The sequence below is a fragment of the Phaethon aethereus genome (genome assembly GCF_964289735.1).
Source record: "Phaethon aethereus genome assembly, chromosome: 14".
Taxonomy (NCBI): domain Eukaryota; kingdom Metazoa; phylum Chordata; class Aves; order Phaethontiformes; family Phaethontidae; genus Phaethon; species Phaethon aethereus.
Window position 1 is genome coordinate 15,487,485 of NC_138590.1, and position 17,278 is coordinate 15,504,762.

The 17,278-nt window shown below is 43.2% G+C and overlaps 1 protein-coding gene across 1 annotated transcript in view; it reads left to right on the plus strand.

Moving 5' to 3' along the window:
- Nucleotides 1–2,211: 2,211 nt before the first annotated feature.
- Nucleotides 2,212–17,278, plus strand: part of ADAMTS2 (ADAM metallopeptidase with thrombospondin type 1 motif 2) — a gene marked incomplete at both ends in the record, with an annotated part of 189,082 nt that continues 174,015 nt past the window's right edge. The window contains 3 exon segments of the mRNA XM_082005994.1: nucleotides 2,212–2,239; nucleotides 2,242–2,454; nucleotides 3,430–3,791. Of these exon segments, the coding sequence (XP_081862120.1) occupies nucleotides 2,212–2,239; nucleotides 2,242–2,454; nucleotides 3,430–3,791 (603 nt within the window).

Below are 17,278 nucleotides of genomic sequence, written 5' to 3' on the forward strand. Positions count from 1 at the left end.
TGGCAAAACTCACTGACTTCAGTGGGGGATCAGGATTTATTCCAGCGAGTTCAGTGGCAGCACAGTTTTTACCAACTGCAGATCTGGCTCCATTGTTTGACACTTGTTCTCAGTTTGGTTTTGTTTAGGAGAAAATTTTAAAGAAGCTTGTAAAACAGCTCCACCAACCCCTGGAGCCCATGGAGCTTTTGGGTCTTGGCCCCACGTGATAAGATAATAACATGTGCACATAGAACTTGGTTTCTGTGTAGAAATAAACTTCTACTTGAAGGCAGTTACTGATCCTTTTTGTTTATATCATTACTCTGCATTACAGCTGTTATCCATATTAAAACATATTTTCTAACATCCAATTTTTTCAAGAATAAAAATCCATCTTAATTAGTAGAACTATTGGGTGGGTTGTTTTGTATTTCTATAATATACTGTCTCCTTTTTTTTTCTGGATGCATTGTATACAAATAAGAATTTTGATTTCAAATATAGGGCCAACCCCTCTCCCTTTCAAGTTTATGAGCAGAAGTTATTTCCATTTGAGCAGGATGGGACGGATGGAACATAAAAAAGCCACATCATCAGCTTAAAATACAAGTCCAATAAAAATGAAGTTGGAACTTTACCAGCTGTGTACTGATGAAAGTATATGAGATTTTAAGTAAGAGAAGCTGCTCAAATATGGACTCACAAACAAAACAACACACACAAAAAAAAAGAGCCAACAGAAAAACAAACCAAAAGGAAGTACTAGGAGAAACCCAGTGCAGACAGCAATCCCAAGCAGAGGTTATTTAAAAAGATAAGTAAATGTATGTTTGAATGTAATGTACAAATTGATACTCCATTATTCAGAATAATCTTTCCCTTTTTATCCTTAACCTAAAAAATGGGAAAACAAAACCAGAAAAACAAATGAAGCAAGGAGAAAATCATGTACTGCCATAATGGATCAGGCCTGGGGTCCATAAAACCTAGTCACTGGCAGTCAGCAGTACTAGCTAGATGTTATTTTTCTTCTGTACTCTTTACTTGTGTCCATAATACAGGAGTGGAAGGTAATAACTGGACCCTTAGTCATGCAGGAGCAAGAATGGTTAAAGATACCCAGGAAAATTCCTTGGCAGAGAACCAGCTTCCTGCAGGAAGCCATTGCATGCAAATTTCCAGAGGGGTATAATAGATGCAGCTACAGTGTGAGCCCGTGTGTGGTAGGTCAGGCCCTTGGACTGGTGAGGACAGTGAGAGCCCAGGAAGGGCTATGGGGATTCTGCAAGGTTAGAGAGCACAGTGGTGAAGACAGCAAATGATCCCAATAATGTAGCAGCTGAGTAAATATATACATTATCAGTAAGGAATAAGCAGTATGGCATTTCTCCTGGCCATATGGAAACAAATATAACTTGTTTTTTTCCATAAAGGCCACTCTTGATTATTTAATTATTTTAAAGAATCTTCTTCTATATCATATTTATAGTATTCCTGAATGCTTTCAGGGTCTCTCTCTCCATTTGCAGATATTTCATGTAAGATGGCTTTGCAGAAAGTAATTTCAGTCTTATTAGCAAATAGTCTGAACAGTCTTTCCCATGAAATGGCTGCTTAGAGTAATTTATTCGATGAGATGCACGTCTCTGATCACGGTTTGCCAATGTTGGTGGCACTTTCTCCATTTGGGTCCCTGCTTTCAACGGAAAACCCAAGACTGCAACCGAACACTCACGCCGAGGTGCCCTAAGTTTGCCGAGTCTGGCTCTGGTTTTCTTTGACCACTGGTTTCCATGCGAATTCCCTGGCTGGAGCCGGGACCCTGAGAGCAGGGCGCGGCCCCGGGGGGGGGGGGCCCGAGCCTGGCGGGGGGTGTCTGGGTGTCTGTGTGTGTCTGTCTTTTTGCTGCAAAGCGTTTTTGGCCGACTCCCACCCCCAGATACCGGGCCCCGTCCCGGCGCGTGGGAGCCCCGGCAGCGGCGGGGTGCCGGCTGGGCAGCTCCGGCGGCGGGGCGCGGCGCTGGGGGCTGCCCGGCGGGCGGCGGGGCGGGCAGTCCCCGCTCCCCGCGGCCCGGCTGCGCCGTGTGGCAGCGCCTCTGTCAATCAGCCTGACTCCACTCCTGCACGCCCTGTCTTTCCAGTATTATACCCCCGCCGCCTCCTGGTGTCTCTGCTTCGCTGCGAGCCGGGAGCGCGGCCGCCACTGCCGCTGCCGCTGCGGCTGGGCGAATGCGCGGGCGGCGGGGCGCGGGGCAGCGCTGAGCGGCGCGGAGAGGCGCGGAGCGAGGCTGCCGCCTGGCCCGCCCCGGCTGAGGGCGGCGCGGCGCTTGGCCGGCCGTGGGCAGCCCGGGCGCCGGCCCCCGCGTCGGGCCGGGGCCGCCGCGATGGACCCTCCCGCGGGCATCGCCTGCGTCCTGCTCTGCTGCGCGCTCTCCCTGCCCGCCGGCGCCCTGAGGCACCCCGGGGACAGAGGTAGGTCTCCGCCGAGACGCCGCCGCCGCCTTTGGTCTGCTCGCTTTGCCCCGCCGCCGGCCGGTGCCTTGCCTTGCCCGCCCGTCTGAAGTCGCGGCTCTTCGCCCCGCGGCTTTCCGCTTCCCTTGAACTTCTGCGGCGACTTTTGCCGGGTTTCCAGTTGTTTCCTGCAAGCGGCGGGCGGGGACGGGGGCACCCGCGCCGCCGGCTGGGAAGGGACGCGGGAGCCCCGCCGGCAGCGGGAGCGCTGCACCGGTGCCGGCAGCCCGGCGGTCGCCCGCTGCCTGCCCCGGAGAGGGGGCGAGCCCCGGCGGGACGGCGGGCAGGGCTCAGTGCCTGGAGTTCCCCGTGCGGGATGAAGCACATGGCAGCTCGTCCGCCTCCTCTTCCCCCTGACCCGGCCATCGCCGTCGTCCAAAACTCCCGCGGCTCCCGCCGACACCGCTGCGGTCGCCGCCCGTGGCGTCCCCAATCACCGGTCGACTCAATCCCCGTCGCACCGGGGCCAGTTTGCGGGACGCGCCTTTCCCTTGCAGGTTTGCCATCTGCACACCAAGCCCCCACTCGTGCCCCTCCGAGCACTCCCGAAGCGGACCAGCGCCCTCTCATCACCGCTGGCCACCCGGCTTAGCCCCAAAGTCCCCGAGGCGACCCGGGCAGCGGCCGTGCGGGCAGGGGCGCGGGGTCCCGGCTGAGTGGACAAAGGGTGGCGGGACCCCGCTGCATGGGCACTAGTGCGGGGTCCCTGCTGGGTGGGGGGGCTCACGCTGCCGTCTGGTGTTTTGGGGAGCAAAATGCAAGTTTGAATGAACTCTGCACACTTCATGCCGGTGAACGAAGTGCCTGCACAGAGTGCAGTGTCCATCTGCCTTATGTAAGTGTCTGCTGTGCTAATGAATAATGGAATAAAAATCCCGTGGCATCAGAGTATGTTTAGTTCTAGTATCTCTCCTCTCTTGGCTTCTCCCTGTAAAGATCCAATTCTGAGGAATATAGAGGAGTACAGCCTTGTCATCCCCACCAGCACCGATTCAGAGGGCAGGTTCCTATCCCACTTGGTGTCTGGACCACCAAAAGCACGCTTCAGGAGAGCTGCGGAGGACTTGCATCATGAAGCAGCAAATGAGCAAATATTTTACAATGTCACTGTTTTCGGAAGAGAGTTTCACTTCAGGTTGCGGCCAAACTCCAGGCTCGTGGCCCCCGGAGCAACAGTTGAATGGCAGGAGGACTCCGATGAGACTCACGTTGAACCTCTCTATGGGAATTGCCTCTATGTTGGGGATATCACTGATTTGCCAAATGCTTCAGTTGCTATCAGCAATTGCGATGGACTGGTAAGTTACTTTTGTTATTATATTGAAGATAATTACATTAATTTCCTACAGTTTTAAATATAAAATGTGTGGACTGTCAGAAACTCACACCTCATATGGTAACTGTGAATGCAAATTAACTAATGTTCCCTTGTGTGGGAATAGCTGCGCTGCACCAGGCACTTCTTCGCAGACAGTGGCACTAGAAGTTTGAGCACATGCTCTGTTGTAGCTACTCTGGAACAGAGCAGCTGAAGCCAGGATTTATGTTGATTTGTGGTAAAGTTGCTTGAGGTGTCTGATGCTTTGAAACAGAGGATGAAATGGCATGTTCTCAGCATCCTCTTCCACTTTTCACTTAACAGTCTGCAAAGGGAAATTTTAGAAGAGTTAATCCTGAATAATGAGCAGGGCTGCCCTGGAAACAAACTGGATAGGTAAAATATGTTTTTGCCCTGCAAAATTTTAATTTATTCAGAGTCTTGTTTTCATGGATCTTTCACTCGATGAGTTTCATTGCCTAATTAAGTGATTGGTGGAAAGTCACAGAAGAGTTTGAGTTTTACAAGCAAAACAGCTCCCTGAGATACATTTTGCAAGGCTGTGTGTTTTAAAACTTGCTGCAGTTTTCTGTTCTGGAGTGCATGTTCGGCAGTCAAATTATAACTGTTTGTCCCTGACATCTTAAACTGTCATACTATCATTTGAACAGTAATTACTGCACAGCAATTTGTTTAGTGAGAAAAGGGCTGTATTTTTTATAATGAACAGTTTATCCAGACAGTATTTTCTTGCTATACCATTTAGAGTTCATGATTTTGAGGTTACTTAATTTTCATGCATTCTGTTGTCTGCATAAAAAGCCAGCATGAGTCAGTTGTATTTCTATTGATTTAATCATAGAAAGTTGGTCATTTGCTGTGCCAAGAAGGTAACATGTATGGAGGTAGTATGTTGGCTATTTGAGAATAGAAGGGAACCAAATATTTTCCCCCTTACTCTTTCCTTTCCTGTGGTTTCTCCTAGCTGTGTGCATTCCTGTTTGAGAAGTGGGTTTTAATGTTGTAGTTGTTTGATGTGGCCAGCTGTCGGAGGGCAAGAGGAACACCAAGACTGAGCAAGAAGAGCAGTTCAGCAAGCAGAGTATGAGCCTGCAGGCCTGCCTCTGGCCGGGGAGCAGAAGTCCTCTGCTCTCCCCGTAGCTAGCACAGAGCATTTTGTGTAAAGCAAAATTTACTTGCCCTGGGCATTGCAGAACTGAGATGGAGCCAAAGCTCTTCTTCCTTGTTCATCTGTGCAGGAAGGTGGAGGAAGATCCTGTTGACGGCTGCTGCTTGCCTGGTGCTGGCTCTTCTCATCAGCACAGGTGTTGGCTGTAAAGGCAGTGGGGGAGCTCGTTCCTTCTTTCTCACGATGTTAGCCAGAGTGTCGACTCCTTATATTTGGAGAAGAGTATTATGATAAAATATAACGGGAGTTAAAGCCAAAGTATAGATAAGACTCTAAGTGTCCAAGGCCTCATGTTGCATGTGTAAATCACAGAGTGTTTATAAAATGCTGCACTTTTCGCATTTGTAAGTAACTCCTCAGATGCAAAGGAATGAAGCCAGACCTCAATTCAATGGCACTCATAAATAACTAGAATGCCAAAAGCTACCAAAAAAAAAATCTTAGTTTTTGTTTGTGTCCACAACTTGTGTGCTTGCCTCTTTCCAGCATTCTTGGTCTCATAGAAGAAGCAGGAGAGTTGGTCTAGTGTGGAAGCTGCCATATTCTAAGCTGGATGTCACGCTGGTTTTTGCATGGCACCACAAGTTCTGTGATTCTGTGAATACATTTGGAAATGGCTTACTATTTCCTCCAGTGTGTATCTACATTGTAAACATTGCAGGGCAGAGATCGTGTTTGTTGCTGCCCAGGTCACTGAAGCCTTCCAGCAGGAAGCATTACCTCAATACGTTTAAGCATCTGGCCATAATGATTTCCCTGAGATTGTGCAGTAAATCTGTTGTGGAACAACAAATTGAACTCCAATCCCTTGGGTACTATGTTCCATCTCTACCCATTCCCTCCATCTCAGTTTCTTTCTTTCTTGTGGGGGGAGAATTTAAAACAGATGCCAATAGAATTACACAAACTGCACAAAATGATACTAGTGGTTCCCCAAAAGACACTGGTCCATGGACAGCAATAATGAGCAACTAACCCACTGAAGTTACTGCACTGAACTGTCTCTCAGTTTACCTTTTTATTTCTTGTGTTTGCAGGGAGTGTTGAAGAGTCTCTGGAGCAATGTATTGCTAGCGAGACGTTCCTAGAGACCACTGGACTGTATATTATTCTCAGGTTAATTGGTATTTCAGATATGAATGAAGACATGGACAAGGCTGTTCTCAACTGGGTTTTCTATGTCCATTTTTTTCCTCATGCCTAGTTTACTTCAGTGGAGAAATTCAGGAGTGTCATGGATTTTCTTTCAGTGGCCTAACATGCCATGGTCAATGTTCCTAACATATCACAAGTATTTCCACCTCCTTTTCTAGATTACAGTGGAGACAGGGATGGTGGAGCTGTCTGACAACTAAGTTGTCAACTGATAAGTGTTAGAGTTGTTGTTTGTTATAAACTTGCTTCATTTAATTCCTAGTATTTTCTTGAAGTGCTTTCTTTTGAAGGTGGTTTGGCATCTGTCTATGCTTCTGGTGGGCTTCCAGCTTTTGCATCCAGCCATTAGGGCTGAAATAATACTTGAACTGAAGTTTCATAGTTTGATCTTTACATTGCAAACTTTTGTAGACTGAATCTGGTTCAAGTCAGTGAATGCATCTGCCACCTTGCCAACTTCTGATGTTATTTCCTCCGAACATCCCCTTTGGTTTGCACTTTACTGCCAACTGTGTCTTATTTTCCAATTATTGTCTGAGAAGAGTCTGTCTGGTGGTGTTGGTATTGCCAAAATGAGACATTATTGGAAGGGATTTACATGAAAATAGTAGATCTGTGAACAGATTTTTGAACTGTACTGTAAATGATGAAGGTTTTTAATCTGCAATAATTCTAAAAAATGAAAAGGTACAGTTGAATGCATATACAGAAATACCCGCTGCCCTGACTTAGGAGATACACTGTTAGTTTGGGTCCTCCCAGTTTTCTGTAACAGAAGTCAATGACAAAATTAGTTTTATTGACCTAAAAATCAAATCGGAGATAGATGAAGAGAACTTGTGAAGTCTGCAATTTAGGTGTGTTTTCAGAGCTGAAATGGGTCTTTACAAATTATTGGAAAGTTAAAGCTAATCAATGGCTTTTTTAACAGCTCTCTGAATTATGAATGTGATTTTTACCATAGTAAAAAAATAGAAGTTTTGTGAAAGCTTTCCCGCTTAAGATAAAAACACTCTGAGCAACTTGGTATCATCTTGATTGGCCTGATAGCATTCAAACTAATTATCCACTGAGCGGGCAGAACCAACATGGTCAGTTGTCCGTGGCCTGCAGACTGTTGTGGAAGATACTGCACTTTGAGTATGTTCTTGGTTCTTGGCCAGATCCTTACTTCTGGATGCAGCTGGAGGATGAGGGAGCTGGCTGTCCTCTCCAAGGGTTAGTTGTGAAGGAGAAGTGCTTGGAGGCTGTAAAAATGCTGTAAACAATAAAGAGTTAGAATTATGGCAGTCCTTCTACATTACTGCCTTAACTATGGGAACTTCCTTTCTTCACTCCAGCAGATGAACCTGCTGTTCTAGAAGAACTCTTTATGCATCTGGATTTCTTATTTTGATAAATACTTCTGCAGTGCTTGAGGCAGATGTGCCAAACATGTCATCTTCAGGTTGACGGGATGGCAGTATTTGGTTGTGGAACTTTAGAGACATAAACTCTCTCCCAGTCTCCTCATAACATTCATAGTCTGTGGGCTAGAATGTGTGCTTAAACACAAGCAGATACAGGAGAAACATAATACAAACACCACATCTGGTATGGATAATGAGCACATGATTAAATTAGGCTGCAATGCAGAGTTAGACTTACTGACAGGATCCCAAAAGGCTGAGGATCACAGTTTCAGGTTGAATAATTAGGATGATCTAACACCCATTGAAGCAAATAGAGGAACATCAGTTTCAATAACAAAATACAAGGACTTAACTCTGCTTCATTAGCATAATCCTCTTCCTTTTTTAAAAGTTAAAATATCAGCTGTCCAAAAATTTCACTATATTGTCATTAAAATGGGAAGTTATTGGAAGTGGACATACAGAAAGTAAGCTATTCAGGACATTTATGGTTGTATGTTTTCTTATGGAACTGTAAGCATTTCATGTCTTGGGGTACCAAGCCATAGTCACCTTACCAGTATAATGGAAATAAGTGTTTCTGCTTATGTGATGAAATAGGCAGGGTTTGCTCTACAACATTTCAGTCTTTACTGTATGCTGTAAAAACCCTCGCAAACTGTTTGAGAGAAGCCTGGTGGCTGGCTGCTTGCCCAGATGCTATTTCTTCTAGAAATGCTTGGGAAGCCAGCAGTGCTTTTTAGACTCATGCCCAATACTAATAGTAACTGTAGTACTGGGCTGACCTGCGTGGGTTTATGGTGATACATTCACTTTACTAGTCAGTCATGAATCTTCAGGGATTGACTGGTGCTTTGACTGCTGTTCAAGTAAGTGCATGTCTGTCGGTTGTCCCAAGACTTTGCTATATATTATTTGTATTATTAGTATTTTCCTCACTGTTTTAAAATCAGATAATGGAATATTTTTATTTTCTGCAGTCTTTATTTTACAGGAAAGTATTCATATGATCTTTTAGGCACATCATGTAAATTGTAAATGTAGGAACCCAGGTTCCAGATTTAGTCAATGGTGTTTCCTCAGAGCAATTCAAACTACCTATGTGAAATACCCACCTTTCTCCTTCCCAGGGGAATATTCCTCCCCTCCCTACCATGTTCCCTGCATTCTTGAAGATATTTAAACACCTTGTGCAATCTATCCTTGTTTAGTATAATCCTGCTTCACTTTGAGCATGATCTGGAGCTCTTTGAAGTCAGTGAGTTTTAAGGTTATATTCTTAAATACCTTCCTGACAGGGATGCTTTCTTGGAACTCTCTGCAGAGCTGAAGTTGAATCTAACTCACCTTAGGTGGATCATGTAATTTACCTGCATAAGAGGGTGAAGGATCTGCTCACAGTGAATACACCAGGAGAAGACAAACATCCTTATGTAACTGTGTTATTTTTCCTTTTAGACATCCGTCTCCTGCTTTCATATGGATTTACAATTTAGTTCTGTTTCTCTTTAATCTGTTTTTTGGATTACACTGGTTTGTGATGTAGCAAAAAAGCAGAACTCAAGGTAACACAATATTGTCTTCAAAGTCTGGTCAGGTTGAATGCCTGACAGTTAAAGCAGATGCCTGCTACAAATAAATCCAGTAATTTTTTTGTATTCTCAGTTTTTAGCATTTACATTATGATGGGGTTGCATCCATTTTTAGTGGATTAAAATTTGACACATATAATCTCTTGATTTGTGAGCATTTTCTCTTTAAATTAAAAGAGAATCAAACCAAAGTTGCCATCTGTTTTTTGTGTAATGGCAAAAACCGCTGTGGGCTTTTTCCTTTTTGGACAAGTAGAACTATAATACAGTGGCAGGAGAAATGCAAATAATTCTTGTGACAGTATAGAACAAAATTTAAAAGCCATTGTCTTTAAGAAAACAGCAGCCCTTCTTCTGCAGGTGATTAGACTGGGAACTCCATTAACCCACATTGTCTTTTGAATTCAGCTGAGGTCTCTACATGTTTATTAACCCAAGCACGTGTGTAAATTTTAGTATAGTCAGAGCCTGACTGCACATCCACATTCACACATGTGGTATAAAAGACATGCATTGCCTGACAGAAAGCAGTGGAGCTATTTTGATGTCTAACACTCAAGCATATCCATGTATTTTCACAGGACAGAGGCTTTGCTTCATAATCCATTCTCTGGGTTTCTACTGTTCATGTCCTTGGCCAACACTAGCCTAGTTGGACACCCCCTTCTGCTGTGTAAATAGCAGAGTCTTTCCCTTTTAAAAGTTACAGTCTGAAACACAGAGAGTGTAAACACTGTGATTCAGCCTCTAACTGGAGTAAATTATCCTCATTTTGCTGTCCTTAAAAGAAACTCTGTCATCAGTAAGTACTATTTTTTTTCTTTGCATCTTCTGTGCATGGATCATGTCACCTACATTTTATCTGAAAGCAGAGTAAGTAATTTCCTACGTCATACAGGTGGACGCTATCTGGGCAGAATATCCTTGGGCAATCAAAACCGGTATCTTTGTGGTATGTTGTAGGCCTTTGGATAGAAGGTGGGTATTTCCTTATGTCCTATTTGACCTTGTGTTGCATTGTCCTCATTGTGGTAGTATCTTAGCTGTACTATTCTCTTTGACCATGCAAGAACTAATTTTCCAACCAGAATATTAACAATGTACATCCAAGAAAATGTGCCTAATGGCTCCTTCTACTTTCCATCTTGAAAGATCCAAATATAGTAACTAATTTTGATAAGGTCATAATTAATTTCTGGGGTAAGCAGGACATCTATTTTGAGAAGTCTGTCCCTCTTCAGCTTCCAGAGGTGTGTCCCTCGAAAAATGCTATTGGCTTAATTAGCTACCAGCTTAGTGCTTCCCCACGGTGCGGAAAGGTGTGCTGGTATTCTCTGAGAGTTTAACAGTACAGACTCCTTCAGATGGCAAAGACATTCCCACATTTTGCATTGATTACATGTTTACCTTTTGCTACAGAAGGTTGGAAAATATTTTTTTGGATCAACCAGAATGACAGCTGTTGCATGCAGCAGGACCTTTTCTCCACAGATCACAGTAGTATTTTATTTGACCTACTTCTGAGCACTTTTTGTTAATGGTGACTGTTGCTTTGTAAGCAGGTCATGACATTACTTAATTGTACACTAGGACATTTCTCATACTGGGTCTGATTAAAACAGAGAATCAGGGAGGACATCTTCAGTCTCTTACAGGGCGTTGCACAGCCTTGCATTTGCTTCCTGTGAATAGCTCTGATGTGCACACCCTCTTTTTCAGATCACCTTCTCCCCCTGTTGCTTTCCTTCTTCCAAAGTTTCAGTAAGTTCTTTAGCACATCACATCTGGTTTCTTTAGCCCCTTTATCTGTGTGTGTTTTAAATTCATCTTTGTTTGCAGAGTCTTGACACAGCGGGTTCCCAGTTTAGACAGTCTGCAAAATGAAAGGCCCACATTTCACACACTATTTTCAGCACCGTTCCATTAAATTGTAACATTGAAAAGAAGAGTGTCCTCTTCAAGTGCTGAAGTGCACGTTGCTTCCTCATATCTAAATCACAGTCTCTGCTATAGATCTTCTGAGTTATTCCCAGGTCTCAAAATGTCTGGTACTTTCCTCAAAACTGGAGTAAGTGTGAACCTCAGCATTAATTTTTTTAGTTTTTCTTCTAAGTAACTGTTTTGTGTTTAAAGTAAATGTTTTAGGCAAGAGTTTCCCTCAGGGAAAAGACAGAGAAACCTAAGTTGTGCATCTTGAAGTGTCAAAAATGGCCAGTGACAATCATCCCAAGTATATTGTTTTGAAGGTATCATTTTACAGTGCAGATGAGTTTCTCTTAGCACCCCATTGCTGCTGAGGGGGTTAATCCTGTTTCCCTGGCTGCTCCCCCGTGCTGTGCTCCCATTCGTCCCCTGCTTCAGCACCTTGCTCGTCTTACCAATTAACGCAGTGGGTGAGTGGCCAAACCAGTGAATTGCTGCCTGCCAGTTCAGCTGCTTGAACTGGTTTTCTGTGGGGTGAGATGGACATTTGTATAGGCAGAGGGGTGAAAGTGGGAATGCCCTCAGCTGGGCAGAAGGAGAGTGAAATTGCTGCTCTGGTAACAGAGAGACTCAAGCTGTACTGTAAAACCACATCCTTATTCTCGTGATTTTGAAATGGGTCTATTTAAGGGAGCCTCACTTGTGCCTCTGAGCATCAGAAGCTGGAACTGCAGCTTTGGACAAATTGTTCTGCTCTGTGGATGATGGCTTTCTACTTTGTAGCTCTGCTTGATGTTTTTTTTTTTTGTACTTTGCAATAAAATTCCCCCTCCATTGGAGGGAACTGTTTATGGGATCAGAGAAAGGAGTGGCGTTTGGTGCTGTGAGGAGGAGAAGAGTCATTTTGGCGGTGGAAGAGAGGGTGGGAGAACCAGTCAGAAGGGAAAGGCAAGTTGCTGAATGGTAAAAACAGAGCAAGAGGCAGGGATCTCTCCTGTCAATGGGCAGAATTTGTCCACTGGCATGTGTTACATGGGCTGGCTGCCCCTCAAGTGGGGCAGATTCAGTTGCTGAATGTGGTAACTTCAGTATCATCTTAACCTGTCAGGTACCACAGAGAGAACCTGCCCTGACCACTAATTTATATACTTGCTCTTTTTTTTTTTCTTTTGCTTCATGTCCCTTGTAGGCCTATGTCTACTGACCTGCTTGTTTCCCAAAACTTTGCTTTGCTAAAATTGAAGTAACTTGCTGTTATTCTTTAGTCTTGGTATCCTAAGTGTGTTATAGTTTATCAGCATTCCCTTCAGGTTTATATTCTTTCTTATTCCATTTATATTGGTTTATGTCAAATTTAATGTTTTGCCTCTTTATTGCTGCACTTGTGACTTTTATCTTCAAAATGAACACATACAATTAATTCTTCACTTGTGCATCTCTCCATGGAGAATGCAGAGTTTGAAATTGCCTGGGGTGAGTGGTACATTATGACTCTTACACCTGCAAAGTACAATCCTACCACTTTTCTTTTAATGTCATGAGCTATAAATAAAGCCACTTTAACTTCCTTCCTACTGTCATTCCCTTTAACTTTTCCTGTCATTTCCACCTCTGTGTTTCAATTTCATTATATGGTCAGACCACTTTTTCCCAGCATTTAACCTCTACCCTGGTGGACCTCAGGGGACAGATTACAATCTATTTTCTACTGAAATTAAGCATGAAACCTACTAATCCTATAATGAGAAAGAGTCAGTGAACGTCATTGGTATCTTTGTGAATAAGGAGACCTCCTTCTATCTGTAACTAGATAAAACTAATTTAATGCATTGAAGTTATTTCTCTTCACTAGGTGTACTGGCTATAGGTAGCTGCTGTTATTGTCCTTTAATGATCGTGAACTATTTCTACAAGATTTTTGAAGCGAGAAAACCAGAAGGAAGTACCTGTTCAACATTTAATCTGGCCTTTAAAAAGCATAGAAGCAAAATATCTTTCTGAGGTTTTAGGATGGCACAGTGCCACATCTTGATGTAGGCCCTGAGTCTTTAAGCCCTTATTAATGTGTTTTCTGATTTACTACCACTTAAGAATAATGAAGTTGACGTGTGGCTAACTAGCAGGCTGGCCAGCAGCTCTTCCTGACCTCTTTTCTTTTACCCCATCACTTGCAGTACTTACAAGAAGCAGTCCATGAAATGGCAGGAGTGGTTGAATTTTGTGTCCAATACAGCCCCGAGTGTAGATCTCAGCCTGCTGTTGTGCCTGCTTCCCCCTGTTGCTGGGTAGACCCTCTTTTGTGCCTGTCTCCTCCCTGTGTGCCCTGTGGGCTGCTGGGCTGCAGCAACAGCTTCCAGCATGCCCAGTGGAGCTCTGGGCATGTATTAGCCCTCTTAGGCAAACCAGTCCCAAGGCACTGTGCACCCAGAAGGACAGGGACTGCAGATTCAGTGCTATTCTTGCACAATTTGGCCTGTAGGAGGAGGTTCTTTTTCAAGTTGTGCTTCTGAACATGGGCGTTTTGGCATGATATAATTAATATTGTACAGTACAGGATGGAGTAAGTCAAAACAATTCAGCAAGTCCAACATGAAAGAAATGGCTTATTTTCTTGGGAGTAAAAATATTTCAAGAGCTAAACATAGTAATAAACCATTTAAATTTTAATACAAATACAGTAAAATGATAGAATTTAGAATGGAAGAGGGGAAAGCATGGATCTTACTCCAAAGATTTGCTAATTTTGCTGATAGTTTGCCCATGTGCAAAAGACAGAACTAACATCCAATACCTGCTCTAAGCAGATGCATATTGCACATTCTCCCATGGTGAGGCGTGTGGCTCCCAAAGCTGGTACAAGGGCCAGTGTCCATTGCTGTTACATCAGTTGGAGGGCAGACCTGTTTGCAGGACAGAGCTCGTAGTCTGGAAGTGGAGAAGGAGCCTGCAGAAAATGCAGGGATTAACTAAGGATAGGTGGCAGCACAGGCTGTGGTTACTGTTTTAATAGTGGGTTTATTTGTTTTACATCATGGCTTTTGGGTAAATCGTGTTCATCCAGCTCATATGCAGAAGAATATACTTCTTGATTCTTCAGGGTGTTAAACTTGCTAGGCTTTTTTCTTTCCCCAAGCAGAGGAGCTGTGGAAGGAATGTAAGAGATACTGTTCGGAAAGCATTCTGCAAACCAGAATGTATTTAAAAAACAGTCTTTGAGAAATAAATCACTACCTGATGATGAAGACAGCTGAGCTAGGCCAAGAGCCTTTCACATGCCAACACTCCCTCATGCACAGGAGTTATACTGGAAGCTGTCAGGCTTTGAAACTTGCGAGGCTGAAAATGTCTAAAAATTTTCATACACTTAAACGAAGTAAGTAATAGCTAGAAAAAATACGACTTTAAAACTTTTCAAAGTACCTCTCTGTAGAACAGTGTGAACCTACCTAAGGTCACAATCTTTTACCTGTTGGGAACAAAAAACCCCCCGAAACCCAGAAGCACAAATTTTACAATACCTCAATTTAATACCAATAAAGAGCTTAGGGATGAAGAAGTTTTAGGGATGAATTTGGATTGATTTCAGATTTACAACAAAGCTTGAAATCAGCATTTTCTTATAGTTTCAGGTTTCATTGTGAAAATGGCAGATCCACCATTCTTCAGTAAACTAAAATATTTAATCCCCAAATAAATGCTAGAGGTGTCTGTCAATATTACATTTGTTTGCAAAGTTGCAGCACGTTAAGGCTGACATAAGCAGTAAGTGTGAAAATGTGATTAATCAGAGGATGATTTACCACTCTGAAAGAGGAATATGAAGCTCAGTCTGGATAAGTAATAGGCAAGCAAAGAAAGACAAGACAATTTGCAAGATGTTTTGAATTAATTTAAACTCCTCAGTAGGAAAGGGTAATGAATTTACTATGAAAATAAAGTTGTTATTTCACTGCAGTCAAATTAAGGCCAACAATAATCATATGCATCTTATAAAATAGAATAAAAATGCTGAACCTGTGAAAATATAGTCTAATCTTGCATTCATCTAAACAGAGGATCACGCAGAAAAAACAGATCTATGTAAATTTTTATATCATGGTCCAGCATCATTTTGCATAAAGACCTGGGAAGTCCCATGGAAAGCAGCTGATCTTTAGGTTTGTTCCAAAGCTGTTGAAGTGAGTGTGTTTAGTTTCACTGGCTTCATTTGGCTTTGTATGGGCAGGTTGATTAGCAAAGAATTTGGGACGAAAAACAGGCCACAGAGTATTCCACATCATAACCTTGTCTTTCACCTTGTTCTCTGTCCCCTGGTGTGGACCTGGTGATGGTGAGGAAGGTGAGCATGAGAGCTCAAGTGCAGTTTTTCCCGTTGCTGTTTATATCCCACATGCTGGATGGAACAGGACAGAACTGCATGCTCCTAAAACTGAAATAGCTTAGCTAAACCTTCTTCCCCTTCTGCCTCACACCACATCCCCACCACAGAAGAGGTGATGCATTAAGTGAGGGGGAGGGATCAGGAGAAACCCTCCTCTTGTCCATGCCAAGAGTGTGAGGCAATTCCAGCTGCCTTGAATTTGCAGGCTCATTCTCACAGCTCTTCTGTCTCTTTCTTCCTATGAAGATGGGGCCAGAAAGAAGAAAGATTTTCCTGCTTACTGAGGTTACTGCTTACTCTTTGCTTCTGTGCTGCTGGAGGAGTGATGGTGGGAAGAACTTTCTCTGCATGAGATTATTAGCTCTGACCTCAATAAAACTAGCATCATTAGCAAAAAAACCCAGAAATGCCAAATCCAACCACTCCAACCAAAAAATCCCAAGTCATGCGAGAGATCAAGATGAGAAAAATTCTAATTGTACATCTGTTCCACAGACTTTTGTGATAACTCAGCAACAGCTAATTGAAACTCCTGGATCATAAATATGCTTCTAGCCAAACTGGAGTTTACTTTCTCTGATGCATCACGTTTCAACTCTGCATTGCTTACTGAGATTCTGGTGGTCAGCATTCCAACAGTCTGTCACTAGATGGGAAAATTAGAAGTTGGGTCTATTCAATTATAATGAGCCAAACCTCTGCTAATCTGCATCATCATGTCTCCATGGATTTCTGGGAGCTCTGTCACTTTGCATTAGCTGAGGACCTGGCCTTACGTAATTAGATGTTTTCACACTCTTCTGGTGACATGCCCTCCTCTGACAGTCTGGATTACAGGCTACCATGGTTTGCAAAAAAAAATACACTCATTCTTGGGAGGCAGCAGGACACACAAGATGTGTGAGTATGTATGCGCTATTAACATGAGATTTCATTAAGTAATGTATTCAGGATTTATTTACATACTTGGAAATAGCAAAATGCATTAGGAGACCAGGGATCCTGGTGTCTTCGAAGGTTCTCGGAGTCCTTGGTCATGGATGGGCAGATGGGTTAAAGACAGAGCTGCGGGCGCTGCTTGTTCTTACACAAAGTGTAGGCTCACTGAGGGCCTCATGGCTTCCTGTCTCTCAGTTACCATTCTGACGTAATTTTTGTGACATTTTCATGTTATCATGCAAGCCTCTAGAAATCATGACACCACTGGCAAAACTATTGAATAAATATGATGTTAGTAATGTGAACTCATCCATCATGGATGTACTTAGGTCTTTGAAGAGTTTAGCTGCTTCTGGCAATTTTGTGTTCCTTTGGGGTGATTGAAAGAGGTGTTTGCTTTGACTTGTGGATTTGAGAAATGTTTGTGCCTAGGTAGTGTTTTTATAGTGCAATTCCAGAATGAACTCCATGCAGTCTTTAACCCAAGGATATAATTTTGGAATATTGAATCACTGCTTGCAAGTCCTACAGTATGTTCTAGCTATCCCACTGTGGTAAACTGTTGTTTTTCTCATTTTATATTTGTTTATATTAAGACCACTTCTCACCGATGTCAGAGACCTATCAGATCAAATTTAATCCTCTATATATTTCTTCTGCGCCACTGAGTCCATTGCTTTGACTTAACACAATGTTGACATTTGCAAGGAGTCTACTAAATCCTTAAGTTTAAATTTTATTTTGTTCTTAGAACATCACATTCTTAATGAAAAAAGGCAGAATCACAGTCAGAACCTCATATATAGAGGCTGCTTAGTGACCTATATGCTATTGGTGAAAGATTGTGAGATGCTGTAAAGTGTCCTTTGAAAGAAT